The sequence below is a fragment of the Ornithodoros turicata genome, chromosome 6 (assembly GCF_037126465.1).
Source record: "Ornithodoros turicata isolate Travis chromosome 6, ASM3712646v1, whole genome shotgun sequence".
NCBI lineage: Eukaryota > Metazoa > Arthropoda > Arachnida > Ixodida > Argasidae > Ornithodoros > Ornithodoros turicata.
The window spans coordinates 71115505-71141172 of NC_088206.1; the positions used below are offsets into that span (position 1 = coordinate 71115505).

At 45.5% G+C, this 25668-nt stretch overlaps 2 protein-coding genes and 2 long non-coding RNA genes across 5 annotated transcripts in view; 2 read left to right on the forward strand and 2 right to left on the reverse strand.

Moving 5' to 3' along the window:
* Window positions 1-4313, forward strand: part of LOC135397280 (UTP--glucose-1-phosphate uridylyltransferase-like) — a 23962-nt gene extending 19649 nt beyond the window's left edge. The window contains exons 13-16 of the mRNA XM_064628737.1: window positions 1679-1757; window positions 1823-1989; window positions 2254-2358; window positions 3729-4313. Coding sequence (XP_064484807.1) covers window positions 1679-1757; window positions 1823-1989; window positions 2254-2358; window positions 3729-3836 — 459 coding nt within the window. The 3' untranslated portion in view covers window positions 3837-4313. The remainder of the gene's footprint in view (window positions 1-1678; window positions 1758-1822; window positions 1990-2253; window positions 2359-3728) is intronic.
* The window catches only part of LOC135397284 (protein farnesyltransferase subunit beta-like), a 221835-nt gene that overhangs the window by 150808 nt on the left and 45359 nt on the right, over window positions 1-25668 (reverse strand). The gene's annotated exons all lie outside the window — the stretch shown is intronic.
* LOC135397282 (uncharacterized) lies at window positions 4143-16526 on the reverse strand. Its single transcript, XR_010423626.1, has 2 exons — window positions 16464-16526; window positions 4143-4556 (listed from the first exon to the last, which is right to left on the reverse strand). It is a non-coding gene; the product is annotated as an uncharacterized LOC135397282 (long non-coding RNA).
* Window positions 12243-19006, forward strand: LOC135397281 (uncharacterized). 2 transcript variants are annotated; one of them, XR_010423625.1, is made up of 2 exons: window positions 12243-12446; window positions 18683-19006. It is a non-coding gene; the product is annotated as an uncharacterized LOC135397281 (long non-coding RNA). The 2 variants fall into 2 exon arrangements; XR_010423624.1 differs by lacking the exon at window positions 12243-12446 and adding an exon at window positions 16250-16436.

The window sequence follows — 25668 nt, forward strand, 5'->3', positions numbered from 1 at the left end:
TATTCGACAGCCCGAATTCAAACTCTTTGAAAGTTTTAATGATGGTGAAATGGACATTGGGACTATCTTCTGGTTTTGCAAACCACAGCTTTTTCTGGACAGTTTTTTTTACCATGCTTTTTCCAGTTTTTCTTGGACCGTTTTTCGGATTTCAAAATTTGAATGGACAAGGCTATTCCCACCCATCGAACTCCCTCATAGAACCAGTGTACCTTCATGCCCCGTGTTTGGGACCACTTCTTCGGGAACAGCTCGAATTTTCGTGCGTGTTCCGCCCCACACTTGCCTGATGTGTCCTACCAGAGAGACAGGTCAAACTGTTGGGTTCAGATATTCTGGCCCAAGTAGCGCAACATCTTGGCCCAATATTGGACCAATATTGGCAATACCGGCCCAATATTGGACCGATATTGTGCCAATATTGGGCCAAGATGTTGTGCTACTTGGGGGGTATCTTCGGCGCCAGGTGCAGTGGCACAGTGCACACAAAGAAGCACATCATCCGCATGATCAGCTGTTACGCTTGAAGGCGTCACACGGTAGATTTAGTAAGTTGGGCAGTGGTAGTATATCAACCTTGATGCCCCACCGTGTGTTCCACGTGCCGATTAAAAATCGGGACTGCACGATAATCGCACCCAATTTTATGGCTCCCAGAAGTAAAAAAAAAAGAAATTGTTAAGCAATTTTACTTTCTTTATTGAGTGAGCGTGCTCGTGAGCAGACTGGCTTTGCACAGCTCGTCTGCAACATCGTAAAATCCAGCGATGTGCCAAAACGAATCCGGATTCGGATTGCTTGAATCCGAATCCCAATGCCCGAAACGGCGAATCTAACCTTTTCGAATCCACCAACCACGTTTTGTTCGTTTCTGTTTCAAAATTGGCGCCTCCGGAATCAGCCGAGAGCCTCATTTGACCGACGGGCGTTTTCTTGTTTTGTTTGTTTACATTGCTCTGGACTGAGAGAGCTCAGGCAGGAACTGTTACGTTACAAGTTTAAAAGTATAACATGGTTTTGCTTTTGATTGTTGCTTTAGCCTTATGGAAATAATTCAGGCTCGAGAATTTATGCAGTTCTTGTAGTCGACGAACAGCACGTTAAACAAGTTACGTTTAAGAAGAGCTATATGGGTATATATATATATATATATATATATATATGGGTATTTGGGTATATTATATTTATTGGGTATATATATATATCAAAAATTTTCCGAATCCGAATCCAAGGAAGGTTCCACGAATCGACGAATCTTTCGAATCCTTGCTTTAAAGAGAGATTTTAAAAAGCCAGGAAATAAAAAAACGCTTCTAGCGAAACGTGTTTTGAAGCAGAATATGATGCCTTTTTGTTTAATGAAAACCAAATTAAATAATGCTATAATATATTATTTGGGTATATTATAGCATTACTTAATTTGTTTTTCATTAAACGAAAAGGCATCATATTCTGCTTCAAAACACGTTTCGCTAGAAGTGTTTTTTTATTTCCTGGCTTTTTAAAATCTCTCTTTAAAGCAAGGATTCGAAAGATTCGGGATTCGTAAGATTCGTCGATTCGTGGAACCTTCATTGGATTCGGATTCGGACTCGGATTCGAAAAATTTTGGATGCGTCCCAATCTCAAGCAAAATCTGGTTGAAAGTTGGCAGCACATATCCTTCTCCGTTTCGCAGACATTAGATTCGGGCGTCAACGTAATCCAGTTGGAAACTGCCGCTGGTGCAGCCATGAAGGATTTCAACTATGCCATAGGCAAGTAGATGAGAGGCGAGCGCACTTTGCGGAGCCCTACCGACTGCTGCGCTTGCCCCTTGCAGGGATCAATGTCCCGCGGAGTCGTTTCCTGCCCGTGAAGAAGACGTCCGACCTCTTGCTGGTCATGAGCAACTTGTACAGCATGAAGAGTGGCAGCTTAGTCATGAGTCCCCTGCGTGCTTTTCCCAGTGTTCCCCTGGTCAAGCTCGGAGACCACACGTTTGGAAAGGTATGCCATTGCACTTGGTGAGCTCTAACGTCCCTGTTAGACAGTAGTAGTACTACTACACAGCCTATTGGTCGCTGTAGGCTGTTCGAGCGCAAGGGCAGTGCATTTAGCAAGGAATACGAGAGTGCCGATGAGCTCTGACACCCCTTCGAATGCTCACATATGTGAGCTGCGTACACATGAGGGGTGGTACTACACCTCCGCTTTGTTCTTTTTCTAATCAATCAATCACTCTGCCGATATTGTGACACTACAAATTCCTAGGTGCGGGACTTTTTGAGCCGATTCGCCAGCATTCCGGACATCCTGGAGCTGGACCACCTCACCGTGTCCGGAGACGTCACCTTCGGGAAAGGCGTGGTGCTGCGGGTACGTTTGCCTTACAACTTCTCTGCAAAGGTGTTGCCGGCACATGCGGGCGAGAGTGAGAAAGGCGAATTTCCGAGCTCATCTTCAGAGCACGACCTACTAGATTATAACGACCATGTCGTAGGCGCCACATTTTTGGAAGGTAACGGTGGCGCTACTCATCGGCTCGATTATATTGCTTCCTCAACTTCTACAATACTTTGTACTTCAGCTTACCTTAGTATTTCTGTACAAGCGGTGGATATTCCACAGATATGTTTCATTTTGAGGTTGATTATCATCATCGTTCTACGCGTTTTCCTAGGAGCTATCGCTGTCATCTGCTACGGTAGTCGTACATGCGCTTCTGCGCGTTCAGAATTCAAATTTCCGTCGTCCAATCGTGGTGCAGATCTCTCGTGCCGATGAGTAGCGCCCCTAGCGGATCGTGCGGACGGGCTCCTCATAAGGGTTGCCGATTATGACATGGCCGTTATAATCGCGTATAACGATATCCCTCGTAAAACGATGGTTCATGATTTTGCCGTCAAAATATACATTGTTTCTATGGGGAAACGACCCGCGTACAGCGATGGAGGCCGCGGTTCCGAGTACTCTAAGACTATGTGGGACGCTGTCTCGTGCGCGTAACCTCGCGGCGATTTTCACTGCGATAAGATACAGTACAATCTCGATTATAAAAATCTCACGGGGTAGCGGAAAGAATTCGTATCATCCGAAATCCGCATCAAAAGAATTAAACCCGCGAATCGCGCGACAGTGTTCTAAAGCAAGCTTCTCCTAAAGCACGCAGGCGCTAGGTGAAGCCGACTTACGGAATGGTGACGTGTAGTGTTGCCAGAAGATGTCCGATATGTTCCCCGATTCTCTCCACAAGTTCTGGTCGCTGTTTTCCAAAGCTAGTGCGATGCCACACAGCTTGGCGTTTTTTTCTTAGCATCTGTTTCTTTTTGTTTTGCTACACGCGGGGTGGCGCGCGACTTTTCGGGGATGCGCTATTTAGGTCAGCCCTCGTTTAACGATGTACCCCGTATAACGACGGAATTCGCGATTACCGTCAGTATCGTTATACGCGGGTTTCACTGTAGTAGGTCGTGCTCCAGGGTACTTTAAAAGCGATAAAACCCCCGTGCCGGGGAACAAGTAAACAGACGACACAACACACAGGCACAGACTGACGAACAAGGATTTATTATCAGTCAGTCTGTGCCTGTGTGTTGTGTCGTCTGTTGGCTTGTTCCCCGGCATGGGGGTTTTATCGCTTTTAAAGTATGATGTACCGAACAGCCCAATTTTTAACCATTTTCTCCAGGGTAACTGCTAGAACGAGAGTTATTTGCTTTTTAATCTTTCCACTGATGATAATGCAGGGCACGGTGATAATCATAGCAAACCACGGGGAGCGGATAGACATCCCCAGCTGCGCGCTCTTGGAGAACAAGATCGTGTCCGGAAACCTTCGGATCCTGGATCACTGAGGACGGTGCTGTCAACTTAACGAGAGTACCTCGGCCTCTCAAGTTTGCTCATTACGGTGGTGTAATCAGAAAGTATACCGGTACGATAACCGGAACAATGACAAAGCATGGTCACGATTGCACACGCAGATACAACGTTTTAAGGGACAGTGGCAATCCTCTGCTGTGCCGCAATGATTGAATTAATTACCAAGATAGTGTGGGACTTCCGGTGATCTGATAAAATGAGTCGATGTTTGGATTGGTACACCATACTCTCGTGCTCGGAGCACTGATAGGGAAATTGTTGACGAAGTGCCATGTCACTAGTCTAACGGTCCTGTGCCATTTAATGACTTTTAGAAGATGCTTTTTAGTTACTGTTAAATGTAACCTTTGCATGGTTCTACACAAATATTTACACAATGGCAGCACTTTGCTGCGTGTTCTGTGGTCGTTTGTTACCTAGAAACGAAATAAAAGCTTGTCTGTTGGCTATACGGCTTTATGAGAGGCGTCTTGGCCCAATGTTGGCCCAGTGTTGTACCGGCATTGCCAATGTCCGGCCAGTATTGGGCCAAAATATTGTGCTGCTTGTGGTCGAGTAGATACAGTGTTTGCTCGTTGACGGAAGCTCCAACGCCATTCTGAAGACTCTGAGGTGGTGGGTTGGAGTCCCATCTCCCACATGTCTCGCACTCTTTCTTGTTTTCTTCTCTGCGTCTGTGCACCATTCGTGGCCTACACAAAAAAAATAGAAGGAATGTGTTGAGAAACCATCTATGAGCATACGGTTAAACACCGTTTTTATATATTCCATAATCGAAGCTCTGTCTGTAGAGCACGGTGTTTTTGCAATAATGTTTAGTAATAACAGCGGTGGAGTGATTTATTACAGGAAACTCCTACAGCTCCACGACTGTGGCATTACGCGTAAGGGGAGAGAGGACACTGTACAAATATATTGCAAGAAAAATGCGACATGCACAATTCGTGATACCACTGGAAGATCGCAAAAACCCAGCCAGATAAAATAAGTATTCACGGAAATGCGAATACCACTCGGGGTGAAGGGAACACATCCTATTTGTGGATATATGTCACTACTCATTGAGAGCACAAAGTCTAAAGGAAGGCAGTTCCGCTCTGGGAACAGTATTCAGGCAAAAAAGAAAAAAAGACTTGAAAACTTTGTGAAAGTTCGGTTTGATGGCCAGATCAAAAATTTGCGATGCAACGAAATCGTGCCGAATTTCATGACGCGATAACTCCGAATAATAAACCGATAGCAATCAACCGACTAAATCCATAATGCTTACACGTGTAAGATTCTAGCTAACAAGGTCAGTGCGGCGGCTGACGTAATCTCCGAGGGTGGCGTGCGCGTGCGGGAGAGACGGAAACATAGGGGTACGCGTACCTTAGCGGGCAGTCTATCTCGCGAACGCGTGAAGCTAGGGCGCCGCTCGAGGTCTCGTTGGAAAGCGCTTGAGAGGTTCTACCTGGACCTTAAGCGATATATCGGCTTCAACAACAATAAGCAAAATTTTATCGAATTGCAAATTTGAAATATCAGTTTAGCTATATAGAATGTCGGCACATATAGGAAACTAAAATATGGTTGGCTCGAGAGGAACCCAAAAGTGATCCGAGTGATCGAGAGAGCTACGGGAGCGCCAAAGATGATTAGCGGCGGACGCAAATTCGACTGCCGCAGAGCCGTTTATTAGGAGAGTTTCGCCATTGGGAGGAGCCTGTCTCGAAGCGCACCGCATGACGTCACACCACGGGCGGCGACAAGTCCGGTGGCACCATTTTGGATCAATGCTATCTCCTTGAAATCCCCCAGTTCCGCCATTTTGGAGCAGAGGAACAGCCGTGAAATCGCCCCGTGCCGCCACGGCTCGCCTTTCATCCCGGTCAAGAGGGCGGAGCGATGACGGCTCTGACGTCACGGCGGCTCCCCACCTCGGGGCGGCAAGAGATCGCAGAATGGCCGAACTCTCCTCATAAACGGCCCTGGACTGCCGGCACGCACAGCGATCCCTTACCCTCTCGCCTTGTCATTAAAATCCCCCCAAAGGAGCAAAGGTATCGGAAAGCGTGACGTTTTCATGTAAAACACTACGGCTCAGACAAGGCTGAGCCCGCCGAATTTTTTTCCTCCCTCTTTTTTTGATTACTTCAGTGCGAAAACAGCAGGGTTCAATTTTGCGTTCGTGATCGAGGCGATAGGAAATCAGAACGGGAGTTGAAAGGTATTGAGGTAAGGAGTTGAAAGGTTACGGTATGGATTAACCGGATAACCCATTAAGGTTTATTCGCATATGATTTCACTCTCAGTGAAGTCGCCATGGTGCGTAGGTCATGACCTGAGGTGAGCTCGCAGCAGGCTCTGTCATCTATCTGCCTGTGCCTATCAAATCTATCTGCCAGTGAGGCTGCGTCTGTAGGAGAACCCGCACGGCGCGACACTTCTTCCGGCCGCGTGTGGGGAGAGGGTAAAGCTTGGAGAAACCACGTGACAAAATGTCTGTCCCCTGACGAGGCGGCAATAAGTGTGTATAATCGACATGGGTCCACGCACAAATGTGCGCCTCCCCCTGAAATGTTGCCCCCTTTATTTGGGAAAAGAACCCAAAGGCAACCACGCAAGGAACCACGTGCAACAGAGGAAAGGGAGAAACTGGTGAGCTGCGCTGACAGCACTCCCACTTGCAAAGCGTGTAAGGATGACCGAGGAGCTGGACGCCGAAGGGTTGGATATCGGCAAATAAAACGATAATTCGCTTTTCTTCAATATTCGGGCGCGTAGTACAAAGCGTTGGTGATGCGGCGAAATATCAAAGCCATGTGTGGTCGCTTGGGTTCGTAGTAAATGATTGTTTTTATTGCAGCCGGAGTTCCGAAGACTCGATACCAAATTATCTCTGCCGCATTCGCTCTAATTAGTCACTACATGAACGGAGTGTTGCTCTGCAAGTATTGTAACTACCCTGGGTTCAGGTCATAGTAGAGTGACTCTAACAGAACCCAGTGCTATTTCTCTCCACTGTCCCTTGCAAACAAGCACGCTGCCAGTCTGATGTGTCGCTGGTCGCTCGCTTTTGAGTGCGCTTCTGCTTTGCTGGAAATTTCCTAGGACACGGGAAAGGTTGCTAGAAAATCCTAGGCAATATGCAAAAAAAAAAAGAAAAAAGGAATCTCAGAGGAACAAGCCTAAGGCCACCTAAAGAATCTCCAAGTAGCGCTTCCAATGAATTCTGATATATACCAACACGCCCAAAGCAAGGTCTTAACGTAAAATTCATTATTCAACTCCTTAATAGACCTCTCCCTGTTTGTAAACAAATGACGTCATACTGTTCGACAGCGCCACCAATTTGGTAGAGTTGAACTACGCTCCAAACTAGGGGGCGAACAAAGTCGCGCCCGAAAGCCACGGTCTTGAGGGGATTATACGATGGTTCCTGAAAGGGACGCGACTTTCAGTCCTACCTTTCTTTCAGTAGACCTCTACCGAAGAAACGTCACCGTGACGTAATCATGACGTTGGTAGACATAGCGAAACAGGACAGGACAGCGCGTGCGGAGAACAGCGCCGTTTCACAAAGCAATATTCCAGCAAGAAGGTCACGAGTGGCTTCTTTGTACTAGTGGTACTCGCGTTCTCAGTTCACCTCGGAAAGAAAAGGAGGGTCTCATCCTACAGTTGGCAATACGAAGAAAAGGAGGCTTAATCCCAAGAGTTGCATCGTCTGAAAAAGCCTTACCAGCTCCGGTGGCGCAGCGGTAACGCGTGCGCTTGGAGACTGGGAGCTCCGCGGTTCGAATCCGCGGGCTGGCTGTGCCGTCTGGGGTTTTTCCTGGGTTTCCCTCAGATGTGTAATAGGCGTATGCCGGCACAGTTCCCCTGAAGTCGGCCCATGGACGCAGCTATCCTCCCCCCGAGCGGATTCCGCTCGGTCTTCCACTTCACCCTTTCCTCTCCTCCTCTCCACCACCTTTCCCTCCCCGAGAAACATGCCGCCTAATCAGGCAGGCAGACCTCTCGGGTTCCTCCCAACGACACTCCTCCTCCTCCTCCTCCTCCAGTATTCCAGCAAGAAGGTCACGAGTGGCTTCTTTGTACTAGTGGTACTCGCGTTCTCAGTCCACCTCGGAAAGAAAAGGAGGGTCTCATCCTACAGTTGGCAATACGGAGAAAAGGAGGCTTAATCCCAAGAGTTGCATCGTCTGAAAAGGCCAGTGTCGTAATCCTGTGCGGTATGTGGTTTGTTATTACGACTTAGTTCGCGCTTGCTTTGCATAGATACACCACGTGCACTCCGAGTGAAACTCGTGCCCTTCAGACTCCAGAAGATGGAAGAGCCCGGTAACCATCTTTAGAAAGGGCTACCGGAAGACCGGAAGTCAAGTATGGTCTGGAAAAGGCGTTTCGTGCTGACGTGTTTCTCTCGCATTTGCCTCTAAATCGCCACTGAATTTTTGTTGTTGTTGTAACGTTGTGGGCTGTAGTTCTGTATCGGGACCACTCGTTTTTAAAAATTAGTGAAAGGGTTAGGAAGGTAAATATTGCGTAGAAGTGGAAGAAGTTCATATACTGAATCTAAAAATGTAAGAATTAAAAAATTCTGTGGACTAGAAGTTTTTTTTATGCATTTCAACAACCCCATATGATTCACCTTTAGCGCTGGAGAAACACGGGAATGCTAAGCCTAACGGATTCGAAACTTGCAGTCTTGCGAAAGCCGGTGATAAAATTTTATTTTTATACGTTTCACGCAATAGGCGAGGGTCATTCCTCTTTAATTAGGTTACTAATTAGCTCCTCTTTCACGTAAAAGCGTTTGATTCTTGTTTTTATTCGTTTTTCTTTTGAAAAAGCCAGTGGTCCCCATCCACGTTATGTTGCCACCAGGATAATGCGTCTAGCAGTTTCCTTTAACCGATATTTCCTTGACATTTCATAGCTATAAGTTACCAGGCAGCTGTCTGCCGGCTGTATCGAACACATCGATTACGTTAGCCAAATTATAATGCCAACTCTCGCACAATACGCGATCACTCAAAATAGGACCGTCAAAAAAACATAAGGGCAGCGCTACTTTAAAGTGGTTGCAAAACTCGAAGATTGTTCTTCGCAAATACTAACCAATTTCCTACTCAATGATAGAGACTCTCTATGCATTAGATAGAAGACATGATTGATGGCTGGTGACAAAATAATCTCATTACTCCTTTCTTCAGTTATTTTTATTACAATTCATCATCAGAGTTGTTGTTATCCGTTGATATTGCTCCAAGAAAAATTAATAATATTTCGTAGTAATAATAATATATATATATATAATAGTAATATATTGTCTGGTCTCAAATTGAAGATCACAGACGAGAGGAGACCGCGGGTCGTGGACTGCAATTAGAGCTCCGTCAAGCTACTGCGTGTTCGGCTACCTTTCATAGGAGAGCTTTCCTCAACGCCATAGTCGAGCTGGACTTCCTTATTACCTGTTTATTCCGCTATAACGCACCCGACCCAGAATGAAATTTGTTCTTGTGCTGCTCGTGGCAATCTTCTTGGCCATCTTGAGCTCCGTCGCAGGCCAGGATGGAGGGACTTCAAGATCGAGGTAAGTTACTACGAGGTACTACTTAACGTTGTCCGTCAACACCAATCCCATTCTATAGTGTTCTTGTACACCTAAATATGAATCACAAGCAGCGATAAAGGTGAAGATTTAGTACACATGCACGGCACAATTGCTCTGCACCTCCGTTCTCATCAAACAAGTAGCTCGAGGTATAAGTCGGAAGCACGATCGTGCCGCGAAGCTTGCGGCAAAATCGGAATTAGTTGGCGCCTGCAGTAACCTAACTATTGTAGTTAACTACTCGAAATAGTAGTCTAACTAGTAGTTGCACACTACATTTCTGCAAGTACTTGATAACTACTTTTTAACTATACAATCAAGTAGTTTAACTACATGTAGCTAACTACTGGCCATCACTGCTCTATAGTACCAAGGGGCTGAAGCCTTGTCTCGTCATTTATTTGTCATATACGCTGCGTAGTTAAAATAAGGAATGTTGTAACGACCGTGTCCCATTTCTTTTCTGTAGCAGTCCCCGCTGCAATTTTCCCACCTGTGTAGGACAGAACCTGGCTAGCCAGATTGCAAAGCCCATATCCCCACCTGGCGGCACGGGCTCACAGGGATTCGGCCGGAGGAGGCGGAGATCTGTTCCTGACAAGAAAGATCTTCTGTCACTGGTCGCTGGAAGAAGAGTGGCGGGTTGACCTCAACTAGCCCAGGCTTCATCAGCCCGACAAGCGGGCTTGTACACGTTAATAATGATAATAAAGTAATGAATTATCGTTACGCTGTACGAAAAAGTAATTTTTTCCAGATCAGAGATGGAAGTCACTGAAAAGGTTAGCCAGGCTGTAGGACTCGAACCCACATTTTCTGGATTACGTTCAGTGCCTCTTATTGAAAGAAAAGTAGGACCGAAGGTCGCGTCCTTTTCAGAGACCATCGTAATCCCCTCAAGACCGTGGCTTTCGGGCGCGGCCTTGTTCGCCACTAGCTTTGAACGTAGTTCAACTCTACCAAATTGGTGGCGCTGTCGAACACTATGACGTCATTTGTTTACAAACAGGTACAGGTCTATTGAGCTATGCTAAAACACCGCCCCAGCGACTTCCAAAGGCGCGTCAACTGAAGGGACATCTTTATAGGCATTTGAGGCTTTTGTGTGTATTTGTCTTTTCTATGTGTTCCAGCCTCAGAACATCAGTTCTTTCATGTTCAATTTTTTTTTCCGTTACAGTTTACTCTCCGGAAAAAAGTAAGGAAATAACGTCTAGAAAAGTAACGCGTTACTTTGCCAATTACTTTCGATATCTGAGGGAAAAAGTACAGAAGTGTCTGAACGCCGTCATGCATAACCGCGAGCACTGCAAGGTACAAGCACGGTACAAGGCACCAATAAGTAGCATGAGTTGAGGCTCAAAGCTGAAAGAAATTTTGTTTGAAGGAGGCACAGCGGGGCATTTGAACAATTTTTTTTCAAACCCTTCTCTCCACCGCTTTGAACATGCTAGGTAACTATGCCACGACGACAAGTCATAGCAAATGGTCGACATCGTTGTGACGTCGACAGTATTCCGCGCAAGACAGAGAGTTACGGAAAGATAGTCTACATGAATGGGGAGAGGACAGTGCACTCAAAAATACACTGCACGTGCGGAACACTGTGGCTATTGACTTCGGGTAAAAAATTGTCGCACAAAAATTCTAAATATATGAGGGCTGTCATCGAATTTGGTTTTGTCTTTCCGAACAATGTGGATTCTTTGTTCTCAAAGTACTTGGTAATTGAGTACTGAAAATTGTAATTGAATTACTTCAAAAATTACTTTTCCAGAAACGTAATCGAATACGTTACAAATTACTCAGAAAAGTAATTGATTACTAGTAACGCAATTACCTGTTACGTATACGAGTCTGCCGGCGACAAAGAAGTGATATCAACTCGTTCTCGACACTTGCACACATTTTTACAATTGGGAAGAAATATTATTAGGAGTATTTTGTTACTCCGCGTAGCGACACGAGACGACACGAGCACGTGAATTTCAGTCGAATTAGTGTTTGTTTGTTTGCTCAACTTGCCACACCCCAGCAACGATTCCTCATACCATCGAGGGCTGGGGCCGGTGCACACGTAAACGACATGGTGGCACTACTACGACTCGATATAAGGTCCCATAAATTTGGTGGGTGACCCCGGAGGTCCTTTTCTCACTAGCACATAATTGGTCGTTCTACTTGAATGTCCGGGAGGTCCGTATTGTGTCGCCTCGCAAAGTTGAGTTTCATTTGTTTCAGGTAACGTTCTTTTTCCTGAACGGTCCTGCGTTTCTCCGTGAGTGACACTCCTTGCTCTATCTCGAGGTGCCGTCGATCTGCTGGTAGGTAATACAGGAACTTCACCATAGGCCACATACGTCAGTCTTTCAATCCCTATATATCTTATAGACATTGTGCAGTGAGAAGGGAAACGAGAGCCTCAGTTTGTTGGCCAACAACTTCAATTGCAAACCGCGTCACCCGATAGTGATGTCTCCTTCAAACCTCAACATGTCGTCTCTCGTTCACTTTTCTATAATATCTTGGTTTCCACGAAGCTGTCTGCCAGCTGTGTCTAACAAATCGATCGCGTTCAGGCAGATTGTTATACTCACATGTGCACTGTCACGCAAAATAGGGCCCTTCGAAACATGTTAACTGTCATGTAAACTGCCCTTACTTTCGATAACGGACATGATCGATGACTGCGTAAAAAGTAATTGAGTTACTTCTAAGAAAGTTTGGGCTGAAATTTAAGATTGCGTACTAGAAAAAGAATGAGACCACGGGTCGTAGCTGCAATATAAAGCCACCTCGTTTGAGCTATCCCTCGGAGGAAAGGTTGCTATAGCCGAGGTTGACTTTCTTTATTATACGTGTTTGTTCTGCTGTAGCATGCAACACAGAATGAAGTTTGTCCTTGTGCTGTGCATGGCAATCTTCTTGACCATCTTAAGCTCTGTTGCAGGGGAAAGGCAGTTTCATCAAAACCAAGGTAAGCTGACTGAAAAGATTGCAATAGCTGTTTGCATATGGTGAGCTAGAATGAATGGTGCGCTGAACGGCGACTGAAACCGGGTCGTGACGACGGGCCTGCCGATAGGTGGCTACCAAGGGCTCGGCCCGCTGCCGCTTCTTGCGCCCTCAAGGCCACGTGACCTCATGCGCAAAGAGCACCTGGGAGCGGCAGGGAGTTCCCGCGATGGCCGAAATTGAAGCAATCTGGCAGATACAGGGGGAGGGAGAAAAAATGTGGGCGTGCAGACACGCCACGCTTCGGAGATATGATTACGACGGACGGAGAAGTTCGCGTTTTCGCATGTTGCGGTAAAGGCAGTGTTTCAATGCCCTTCGATTATTCTTGTGATAATCGGGAGATAATTCTCTTCGGGGGATAAGGAATATCTCTAGTTCTGCTACATCGCTTCTGCGCGAAATCCCCTAATTAAAGAGGTTAATAAATGAATTTTAGGTAATTAGTGACCTTGTAGTTACATACTTTATTCAAGAGGGTGTTCGCCTAGCCATATATAACTCAAAGAAAAAAAATAAATAAATAAAAGGGAGGAATGGAGTGGACTTTGAGTGCTGCAAGCATGTATATTAATATACTAAAAAAGTATTCAAGTCAAGATAATAAATACTGCCTTTTAAAAGTATTTGTAAGATACCAAGTTACTCCCAAAAGCACTTAAGGCAAAGTAACTTGAGTAGAGTATTTTCGTTATGTACAATTCTGTGTGAAGCTCTCACATGTTTTGTGAGGTAGCACAAAGGCATTCCATTCCAGTCTCCTTGGGTACTTCACACAGATACGTTATGTATAAATTAATGTACATGGAAGTGACTTCGATAGTCATAAAGGTATACTTGAGGTAGTTTGCATTCACAGCAAAGTACATACTGGTTTGCTGCTTGTCTGTATATGCCCAGCCCCTGTTTGGTAATAAAATACCTCCGTTTTGAGGCATGTTGGCTAAAATTTTGGCTGCAGGATGTGTTACATGCCATTGTTGTACAATCCAACATGATGCGCTTGTGATATAATGCAATGATACACTGGTGCACAATGTATAAAGTTTTGGGCGCGACAGACTGGACCATCGTGACACACGCTCTGAAAGTCACACAAATCATTTCATACTCATGGCCCTGAAGTTTTTCCATTTCCAAAAACAGCGTCATGTACTCACAGATGCAGAGTATTTGGAAAATCAGTCAGATACCTCAGCCAATTCTTGACATCAAATTATGCAAGCTGTGAACATCTCCTTATTTACCTCATAACATGTAATCGCGTCGTTTGACAAGCAAAAGTCGGGGTGTACTATGTATTTGTCGCGAACATCGTACCAGAGGTAGTAGAAGGTGAGATCCTGTTTAGACAGAAAGTCACATCCTGTAGGAACGACTGTCTTTCTTTACGACTGTCTCTGAAAACTGTCTCTTTTATACCTTCGTCGTAGAAGCAATGGTTTTTGCTTACGATTTCAGAACAGGGTTTATACACTATGTCACTGCTCTCCCCCTTTCCCGGCTTTGTAAATTTGGTACCCGTACCAAAGGGGAAAACATAAACAGTCCCAGCAGAATAAACTCGTCCTACACTGGATGAGGTGAGCATCTCTCAAAACGGGGGCGCATTCTCAGCACAACAGTCCTTAGTGTTCGCTCCATAACTGAGCAGCGACCTGTACTTTGCTGTCATGGACGCCACCACAGAGCAGCCAAGTTCACAAAGTACATCATGACTGATAAAAAGAGAGAGAGAGAGAACTTTCATAACTTTAGTGCTCAGGAGCAGATGTCTTTCTTACAAATCCGCCCAAATTTGGGAAGATAGCTTCAGCAGAACCAGCAACTCCAAAGGGGGTCAAGTTCGGGCCACTCCCTGAACGCTGGTAAATCTGCGGCGTCCCTCCTGGTGCTGGGGTTCACTATGTGTTATTCCCTTTATGCTGACATGGCATACCGAGACTGGGAGGTGACCTGGGTTCGAATCTCGGAGGAAGCTGTGCTGTCTGAGGCTGGGCTTTCCTCGTACACTTTAAGACAAATGTCAGCTCAGTTGGCTATGAAGTCTGTCCAGAACGCCCCCCCGGACTGAGCAGCATGTGCCGCCAGACAGATAGGCAGGTCGCTCTGTTGTATCCACCACCTTTTATGCTAAGCAGACGGTGTATACCGTCCTATTTTGATACAGCATTCAGGGTTACCCCCCCCCCCCCCCCCCGTAATTTCGCTAATCTTTATCATTTCCAGAAAGACATCGTCGCGCTGTTATCAGGTATCATGATACATGCCGAGCGGGGCTGCTATTTTCGTCATCTTCGTTCTTCAAGAAAAGTTTTCTGTGTCCGCTGCAAACGAAGCTGTTGCATAATTTATAGTCTTTTTCTTCAGAAATTCAGCATTGTTATCTGACTACCCGCACTTTCACTCATTCAGTTGGTGAATATTCGGAAAACAAGGGCGGTATAATGTTTATTTTATTGCCGATTTTATCTTGTCGTTCTTACTTCCAACTTTAGCGACGCTCTTCCATTGCTTGCTATTGAATACTGGCATTCAATAAAGCAGTTATATATAAGAAAATTTTATTGGCCTTATATGCTGGTGTGTACAATAAAAAAAGCGCGAGATGTACACATATAAGTACGGGCTAAAACAATGAGTGGGTTCCCCAAACACTCTTCCATCCGTTCTTACATGGAGTCTCATTTCTTGAAAATAGCGAGCAACAAGCAGTAGTTATGATGTGACTGTGACCAGCAGGCACATTATCGCCGAAGTTCTTTCCACGTACGTACTTTCTTGTACGTACACCAGCTAAGGGGTTCAGAACAGGATGAATAGAAAAGCGACGAAACGTCGGGTTACTTATCGTTAAGGGATAACAAGTGAAGATAATGTCGCATGCTTAGATGTAATTTATATCGCATCAACTACATTGCGGTGTAGTACATATGATCGCGGTATTTGATGATTTGATGAGGCAATCGTCTGTAAAGCACTGCGCGGTCCTACGTTTGTCACCCGGTCAGTGTCGGAAGCGACGAGGGTTTATTTGACCCGTGATTAAACCGCGGAAAACTGTTTATCCGCACACTTGGTGCGCTTCCCTACTTATCCCGGCCACTTACCGGCCTAATAAAACGCGAAAGAATACGCATCACAAGCCCTTAATTCTTGCACTACGCACGAATCCGACTCATGCGCTCTAACCTGCGAATCACTGCGAGAAACAGTTTCTGAAAACTGTGTGAAATGAGAAAATATACGATTTGTTGCTGCTGCTTTCTCTATTGAAACCGTGCTGTCTCGGGTAATACTGCGAGGTCCTGTAACGACTCCTCCCTTGCCTTCGATACACAATCCTTGCATACTTGCGCCTGGACGCGATCCTTATGCGATAGCCGATTTCGAATGAGAGAAAACAAGCACGGTTAGATTGCAAGGAATAGCCATTGCACTTCGTCTAACCAACTGTACGCGTATTTTACAATCAGTGATTTATGGAGGCCCCCTTACTAAAACCCTCAGTTGCTTGGGGTCAGGTTATGGATACAATTCCGGCTCAGGGGGCTATCTGCTTTTCGGCTGGGTACAAGTTGCTTATAGATTGTGCACGCGCTGCGAGCGAACGCCCAACGCATTGCCAATCCTACTCGAAGGGTTCCCCGAAGCGCAACAAATTATCAATTGCAAGAGAGTGAGAGATAACCTCAGCAAGCAACGACCTTGCACTGAGCTCGTGATGCTCTTGATAAACCACGCATCGACACTGTTCTGTTTCTCGGCCGGCGCGGTGCGATCCTCTGCATTTCTCGGAAACGTCATGTGATACCAAACAGAAGAGTACCTCGGATCCCCACAAAAATCCTTCCGCAAGGCGCGCAGCGAGTTTCAGCGCATCCATGTAAACAATCGCACGTGGTCGAGTGCCAAGGCCGCGACCAAGCGCTCCCATGCATTGGATAGGCCGGTAAGCACACCAGTCATTCTAGCTCACCATAGTTTGCAGTCATGAACTGGACGAGTCCTGGCTAAGTCCATGTTGCTCGCTCGCTGAATCGGTACGCGGGACATCTAAAGATAAACCGTACACTCGTTCCTTCTCCTTTTACACCACTCTTTATCCATGCGTAACTGATACATCCATGAGGAAATGTCGCATTTACCCACATACATAGAATGACGTAAGCAAAGCGAGAATCATTTTGTTTTTACGCCTTCATTTGCAGAGTAATCACATCATGGAAGATAGTGTGAATTAAAAACACAATATGTGTGAGGAAGGTACCCCAGAAGCATCAGGTGGTTATAGTCCGGCGTTGCTGGCAGACGAACGACTTAATTCCCAAAAACGTCTTCACCGTCACAAGCACAGTTCACGCCGCTGTACAATTAATGAACGTACTTCAACAACTGTCATTTCAGTATATGTTCCATCTGTTACGCCAAAAGAAGCTGCTATAGGCCTCTGTCGGTGCTGCTCTTATTCGATGATCACATATGTGTATGTGCGTGCGAGTAGAAATGTGCGAATGCAGGTGACGTGGTGTTGACGATAAGCGTTTTACACAGCGGTCGCATACCGTTCTCCAAATAGACTGTTTATGTAGATTATTTATCAAAAACTTTCTCAAACGTGGACAAATAACAGAAACAATAATAATACTGCGTAATGGCTCAGTATACAAGTAATTTGATATGAAACGGTAAACGTCCCATTCACGTCCAAATGCCCAACAGAGACATTCAAGGGACGTCCCCCGGGCTGCAAAATAAACAAGAAAGTTATTCCCTGGGACGTCGCACGGGCGTAAACGGGACGTTCACGAACGTCCCTGGGATATCTAAATGTCAAATTCAGTTCTTCCCCAGGATATCCTTGGGACATGTTTGGTTTACTCGGATTTTTGTTATTACCACGAGAGCCGCGGTTTGCGCACGCGTACTCTAGGTTGCATTTTGCGGCTTTGGCTCGTCGGGAGTTGATGAAGAAATCCTCCTTGAACTTCTCCCCCAGTTTACATGCCCGACCGAATGACAGCTAATCCTGAAAGGAAGACTCTGCACCAGAAACGTATTAATGTAACAGTGCGACATCAATCCGTACCGTATGATATTTCAGTGCATACAATTTCGTATCCCCAAGTGGCGCATATAATTAGAAAAGGAATATTTTCCTTTGAGTGATTAGGTGCGCACCTCCACGGAAAAGCAGTCCAGCAACCCTGGGCTTCACCTCACCGGTATTCCTCGCGTCTTTCTGTAGGTTTTGCTTTTACCACTAGCTAAAATTGCAGAACGAAATCGAGGAAGTAGCTGACTGGTCATCCATGTGGCACGAGGAAGCTGTTGCCACAGAGGCAACTATGCTTCTTGGTAAAACAGCGCGAAGGACTCGCGGCAATTCTGCCGTATTTTTTTTTTTTTTGCCGCACGGACACGGCGATCTCCTCCCCAAGAACACATTGACATCCTTGGGATAGCCTAAGCACATCATTCACGGACGGGGTGACGTCCTCAGGAGGGTCAAATCTGATCCTCAAATTGTCCTCAATGTGTCATTTTGGCACTACACCGCATCGCCACAGTATACTCTGAATGTTCACGGGCCATATCTTTAATGACAATTTTAGGACAGTGTGATGGCACATCAGGGACCAACTCTAGATTCATTTTATTGTGCCCTGTTTGTTTTTGACTGAGACTACTACATTCTGTTTCACTGATTACTGTCCATTTGTCTTGATAAGCTACCGATTTTTTCTGGAAAATGTCATTCACCCCTAGGATTGGCCCGGAAAACAAAACAAATGTGTCACTCAATATTTGGGGAGTCTTAGCATATAAACTGAAAATAAAGTAATATTCCCGTCCGTCTAGCGTCCCCTAGGGACAGGCACCGGACGCACCTGAATGACGCTTCACGGACAATCCGCGAATGTCATCCTCAGGACGCTCAGCGGACAGACATCGAAGGACGAGCGCACGATGACATTGTGGGGACATCCTGAGGACCGTGTGTGTTCTTGGGGAGCTGGAACCTTCACGTTAACAGCTACCGCCGTAAAATATTTTCATTATTTACCACACAGGCTAGGATAATTTATGTCTGTGTTTTTTACGTGCCAGAGTTGTGCCGTCAGGTTCCGCACCGTATAATGCAACGCAACTATATATAGTATAGCGTTCTAACGGGGGTCCTTCATTACCTTGCAGCAGTTATAACAGCATTCGAAAACCTGGTGGATCGTGCAAGCTTGGCACTTGCGCAGGAGCGAATTTGGCTGCCACCGTAGCAACCCTCCTCGCTAAAGGAAAGGACACAGCTCCTGCTCGGAAAATTGGCGCTTACGGCTACGGCCGAAGGAAGAGAAGGTCCCTTCAAGAAAAGAAAAATCTCCTGTCACTGGTCGCTGGAAGAAGGGTGGCAGGTTGACGTAGACCAGTCGGGTTATATCTGCCCGATCAGCGGGCAACTTTGCTCTGGAAGTCACACCAAGCTCTACATGTCCGCGCTTGGAAAATAAAAATGAAAGTATTTGTTGTGGTTTTGCATAGCAAAACATCGGTGGAGTGGAACACTCCATTTGGATAATAGCGAATTGGGAGAAGACAGTTTTGCATCAAAAAAGCGAAATATTTATCACAAAGCTTAGACACATTGGTTGCCTTTCTCGCAAGGCTCCGGGACATTTGGTCGAACGCCGTTTGACCGAAAGCTGTTTGATCGAAACGGCAGCTGTTGTGTTTGATCAATTTTATTTATGGATTCACTTGGAGTGTTGAAAAATAAAAAAATAGAACAAACAAACAAAAACAAAGCTCCAGTTCCAAAGCACGTTCCTCATGCTACCCCACCTTTTCGTGTCCAAAAAGCGATCCAAGGGCCTGGGTTGTCCACCCTATAGCCCGTTTGACAACCTGATAGGTTTTTCCGCCCTGACACATAGTGACTAAACATGCCATACATGTTAACGCCCCAACCCTTTGTCAGCTAATAAACATTTTTGGCAAAAAAATAAAAACAAATGTCATTTTTTGATGATATATTCTCGCCGAATAAGGAGAAATTTCAACGAGGTATTATTGTTTGTAATATCAACTGACCGTTGTATAGGGGAAAGAACAGTTTTAGTTTATTTACGTTTTGCCTATGCACAAGGGAATCTAAATTTAATTCTTGCAACCAGACGTGTAAAAGAAGAAGTCCTTCGAAACCTAGACGAGATAAGCAAGGGAGCACATTCTCTATAGACCACTTGCACTCCTACGTCATCGATTACGTTTCGCCGCCGCGCAAAGCATGCTGGTGGGCACCTATCAACCTTATCAGCCTTTTCGGCCTATCAACAGACGCGTTTTTCCCGCTTCTTGCCAACCAGAGCAAAATATAACCTCGAACCGGTCTTCTCGGGACGCCACATGTTTGTAAACAGAAAGTGGTCTATATTTTCGGATGGCGCGCATGTGTAGTGATCCCATACTGCACATACATGCTCTAAACAAGGTTGAACTAAGGTTTTATATGCTGTTAATTTAATACCTTTCGTTGTACCGTGGCGAAATAATTGAAAGGAAATGAAATAAAAATAATTAACGCAAGGTTGAAATGTCTATGTGTCAAACATGACAAAAACATTGGTTTGGCTAGTCAGTACAAGTTCACGATGAAACGAGCACTGCACGGAGACGGGCTGAGAAGGGACGACACCACGCGTAGGAGCTCAGTAGCGAGTACGGAAATTTTATTCAACACAACAGTTCGTATAACCACGGGAAGTGTAATCGAAATCCATCCGCATCTATCAAACCTATATAACCACCATGTCATGGCACCTCTTCCGAGCGCTACATTTGGAAGCTATTGCTACTCACCGTCCCAATTGTTGCTTCCTCAATTTCTACAATACTTTTATACTTCATCTTACTGTACTAAGGTATGGTACTGGTATGGTATGACTGGAAGGTAGGTACTGGTAGTACTGGTACAGGTACAGGTACTGGTAGTAAGGTACTGGTACTGGTACAGGTACAGTACTGGTACAGGTACTGGTAGTAAGGTAGGTACTGGTATGAACATGCTACCTTTGGGAAACTGCGAAGCAAAATATTCAGTTTCTGACGCGTTAATTTCTGGAGAAGAGTGATAATCAGAATTATCGCTCTTCTCAAGAAATGAACGCGTGAATTGTAATCTAACAACGAACGTAATGTGTAATCCACAACAAGACCAACTTTATCCACCTTTTATGGCCCTCTATCTCGTTATCGTTGTGCATCCTGCAACCGCGTAAGACATGCATTCGTTACAAACCATTGGGACGAGAACATGGCTTCCAAAGGAATGGAAATGGGACTGGGGGTACCCGGGTTCCAGTCCAGGTGCCGGCTGTGCTCTGTGAGGTTTTTGCCGGGTTTTCCTGAGACGCTTTCGGAAGCATTTACAGTTGTTGTTGTTTTATTGGTGCCCAAGAACAGCCTCATAGGGCTTAGTATTGGCGCACACAACATCACACATGTTAAAATGAGATACAAAATACTGTACAAGAAAGCAAGGTAATTGAACAAAACTAAAGAAGATGCGAACAATAAAAAGGAAACCTACATAGAAACTATATGAAAAAGCCCAAAACAGACGTGAAAGATTATCAAAGTAGTAGTTGTTACGATAGGCACATGGTAATACAGTCAAACTTCGCTTTACGAACACCCTTCGTTTCTCAGAAAATCGTTCGTAAATCGAGGTATTCGTAAATCGAGGTCTGAGGTGTGCAGTGCACAAATACCTCACAAAACCACGCGAAATTGATTTGAATAAGTTTTATTTTTGAAAATATTGCGTAATTGTGCTTTGCACCATACTTTCTGCAAGGTCTATCCTGTTTAGAAGAGATGACAGAAGTATGACACTTGACTCATCCACCCGGTCCTCAAAGCACCGTATCGCGCGCGGATGAGACTGTTTCCAACGGCAAATATCACGCTTGTAACCGTCTGTCAGGGCTGAACGCCTTCTCTTGGAATGGCAAGATGTTTCCATCTCGGAGACCTGGTCCAAACTCACAACCGTTCGGCTGTAAACGCCCGAATTATTCTTTCAGGAAATGGTGAATCATGTTTGTGGAACGTGGTGGCGTTGGGACATTGCATGTTTGACCTTGGCAGCATGTACTGAGGAACTTTCATTATCATCCGGTCCACTGGCCTGTCCTCTGTGCGTTCATAACGCCCGTTCGTATATCGAGGTCAGAATGGCTTGGCTACTTTGGGTCCGTTCCCTAATAATCCGTTCATAGTTCGGATATCGAGGGTTCGTCAAACGAGGTCAAAATACACGGAAAAAGTTGGGTTCCCTGTGGAGCCGTTCGTAAGTTGAGGGATTCGTATATCGAGGGTTCATAAAACGAGGTCCGACTGTATCTCTCTTAAAGGACACAAAGCAAGGAGAGAAGATGTCGCATGACATTGAAATGGAATTCAGCAACATTTGGCAACGTACAATAGGATCATAAAGACAGAAACTCTTTACATAAAATGAAGGCGGATTGCGGAACGCAGTTCGAGGAAGACAAAAACTCAGACGACTTAAGAGAAATGAAGAATCAATAGATGAATGTACACATTTTGTCGGCACAGTTCGCTTAGAAGTCGGCTCAGGAGACACATTCCCCCCGGGCGTCAGTCGTGACGTTGCCCACCTCTGTGAGGCCGACTATGGGTTGCCCTTTCACCAACAGCACCACCCAGCACCACTGCCAAGAAAACAATTATTAATCAAACCGGTAAATCGGGAACAGGGAATTCACAGTAATATACGATATAGACATTATGCGGTGAAAAGTGAAACGACAGCCTCAGTTTGTTGGCCAACAACTTCAATTACAAACCATCACCTGACAGTGACGTCTTCTTCAAGTCTTGACATTTCGTCTCTTGTCCACTTTTCTACAATTTATTTGTTATCCATGAAGCTGTCCGCCAGCTGTATCTAACAAAATCGATTACGTTCAGGCAGATTCAGCATCATCTCACACGCATGCGCACACTGTCACGCAAAATAGGGCCGTCCAAAAAGAAGTCAGCTGTCCTTTAACATTTGATAAAGGATATGATTGATGACTGCATAAAACGTAGTTGAATTACTTCTAAGAAAGTTTGGGCTGAAATTTAAGGAGTTGTAGAAGAAAAAGGATACGACCACGACTCGCAGGTTCATATGGCATATGAAGGCCCGTCGAGCTACTGTGCTTGAGCTATCTCTCGGAGGAAAGGTTGCATTAGTCCAGGTTAACCTGTTTATGATGTGTTTTTTTCTGCTGTAACACTCGACCCAGGATGAAGTTTGTTCTTATCCTGCACATGGCAACCTTCTTGACCATGTTAAGCTCTGTCGCAGGGTGTCAGGGAGGTTCATCAAAACCAAGGTAAGTTGGCTGAAAAGATTGCAACGGCTGTTTGCTGCCATGGAATGAACGCGTCCTGGCTAAGTCCATGCTGCTTGCTCGCTGAATCGGTACGCAGGGCATCTAAAGATAAACCGTACACTATTTCTTCACCCTTTTACACGTCGCTTTATCCATATGCAACTGGTACATCCAAGATGAAAGAAGATGACGTTGGTTCTTTCCTACAAAACATATTGGTTTTGCAATGTCGGACCTTTGTTTACACACGCATACAATGGATGATGATGAGGTGGGTGATTCTCTGCCGCTGCGGCAGTACAGTGTCCTATTGCGTATTGAGAACGGATGATGGGAAGGCGATGTGGGGAGCACTAGTAGTATGGAGTGACCAGTGGCTGCCGCCAACACACAGGGGACGTGGGCGCCATTAGATTAGCAGTTAATTGGCGGTTAGGACCCTCCACAGTCATTGGGAATATCCAGGGAGTCACCACACGAATCGCGGAGCGTCTAGCTCCACTCCACACCCCCTGTTGCTGGCAACCAGTGGCCATCAAAAAGAAAAAAAAAAGAAGAAAGAGAATGGAGACAAACAATTTATTCGAAAATCAACAATGCTGTATCGAAGCAACCACTCCAGAATGGCTGAATGACCAGCAACCACAGTGTTGCCTGCTGACGGCCCGCAGTTGCAGAGATTGACAACAGGTGGCGACCTACTTGCAAGGCATCACACCAGATGGCTCCACCTTCATGGCTCAATGCATGAAAGACAAAGAAGAAAATACTGATAGCACGGAGAACACACACATCAAGGGACAAGGCTTAAGAGGATACCTCCCAACAACACATTGCACTCCTATGGATGTCCGGGGAATATCCAAGAACAGACATTCGTGGACGTCCCGTGTACATCCATTTTAGGTCTGTTTTTATGTAAGAGAGAAGGGCTGAATGAGACAGAAAAACAGCGCCATTGTAGCGCCCAGGGATGCCCCGTGCGGACATTAACGGATCAAAATGGGCAGTCGAGGGGACGTATATTGGCTTTTTATATTTCTGTCAGTCTTGTTTCGTATGGCCAACTTAAGAGGGAATCACTCCTTCAGAAATCTATGGGTGATTTTCGTTCACACAAGACACGTGAACGCTCTAAATTATCATCACAAGATTGGTACTGGCCTGTTCTCTTAGCTTTTCTCTGGTCAATGATGTATTTTTTAGAGGACAAGGTTGAGCGGTTGATTTTAATAAATTAAAGTTTGGTGCATCTCGAACATGTACCGTCTTGATTGAGTGTCGCGCACTAAAATATTTGCGAATTCGGGCTCAATACAAATCAATGGAAAAGCTGATCAGCTCTCAGAGCCTCAAGGTGTCAACGCCCCAGCGTGTAAAGACGATGCGTGACGCTCGCAGCCTAATCAATGTATTAGAAGCGATAAAAAACCTCTGTGCAGAGAAACAAACAAAATGATGACACAGCACACAGGACAGACTGACATACAATATTTTTATTGACAGATCTGCTTCTTCCTGAGCCATAAACGCCCTCTTCTGCAAGGTTACCCTACAAGGTTACAACAGTGCATCCTGTTAGCAGCTCGCAAGTCCTGTACGTTTAAAAAGATAAAGGCTGTACGCAGGCTTGAGGGTGTAAAGGGGTAACCTTGCAGAAGAGCGCGTTGCTGGCTGGGGTTGTTTAAGGAGGCAGGTCTGTCAATAAAAATTGTGTTTGTCAGCCTGTGCTGAGTGTTGTGTCATCCTTTTGTTTGTTTTCTGGCACTGGGGCTTTTAATTGCTTTTAAAGTATGAAATACCGTACTGCTCAATTTTTAACAATTTTCTATAAAAGGCCCCATGCCATTTCCGAATACTGTAAGCATCCATAAGACGACTGGGAGCTTCATAGGTGGATGTTGGTTTCCGTATATCTGCCGGGTGTCTCGTGTCGCCAGTTTAAATTTTCTCTAAGTATTGATGGAATTCTCTGATGGAATGGAGTGTTGCAAGAGAGAAAAAACGCGATATTGCACTGCAGAAGGTCGATTTCTTGAAGTGCTGCGCACATTATATATTTTGAAAAGTCTTGGAAAACAAAAGAAGGAATTGGAGCAAGAGAAAATTAAATTCTGTCATAACAGGAGTCGGAAAAACGGCAGAAAGAAACAATTTTTACTTTTTTTACTTTTGTGGAACTCCCATCAGGCCATTAGGCCCGTAGGTCCTAATGGTTCCATCAAAACCGCTAAAATCATTAGTCCCTATTGGAGATGTCCGAAACTACAATAGGCTTACTGGCCTATGGTTCCATTAGGAGATTGGCTCTGATGTACCTTTCGATCGGGAGCAGGGAGGGATGACCACTAGCTGCTGGCAGTGTCAGCGCAGAGGGCGTTAGGACCGCATGCGGATGCATAGGACTCACAGAGAGGCGGCATTTGCGTCAGTCTAGTGCTGACTCCCATGGCGAGATGTTTTCTGCTGCAAAGGGTAGAATCGTTATATCTGTGCTTTTTTTTTGCAAGCAGAGTTGCCTCGTCAGGGTGAGCCGTTCCCGCACCGCATAACGCAACACACCCAGTACAGTGTCCGAACTAAGTTCCGTCGTTCCTTTGCAGCAGTAACAGCAACACTGGGAAGTGTGGCCTTGCCACCTGTGCAGGAGCGAATTTGGCTGCCACCATAGCAACCTCCTTGCTCCAGGAAGAGAGACAGCTCCACCTGACAAGATTGGCCCTGAGGGCTACGGCCGGAGGAAGAGAAGGTCTCTTCGAGCAAATAAAAATCATCTGT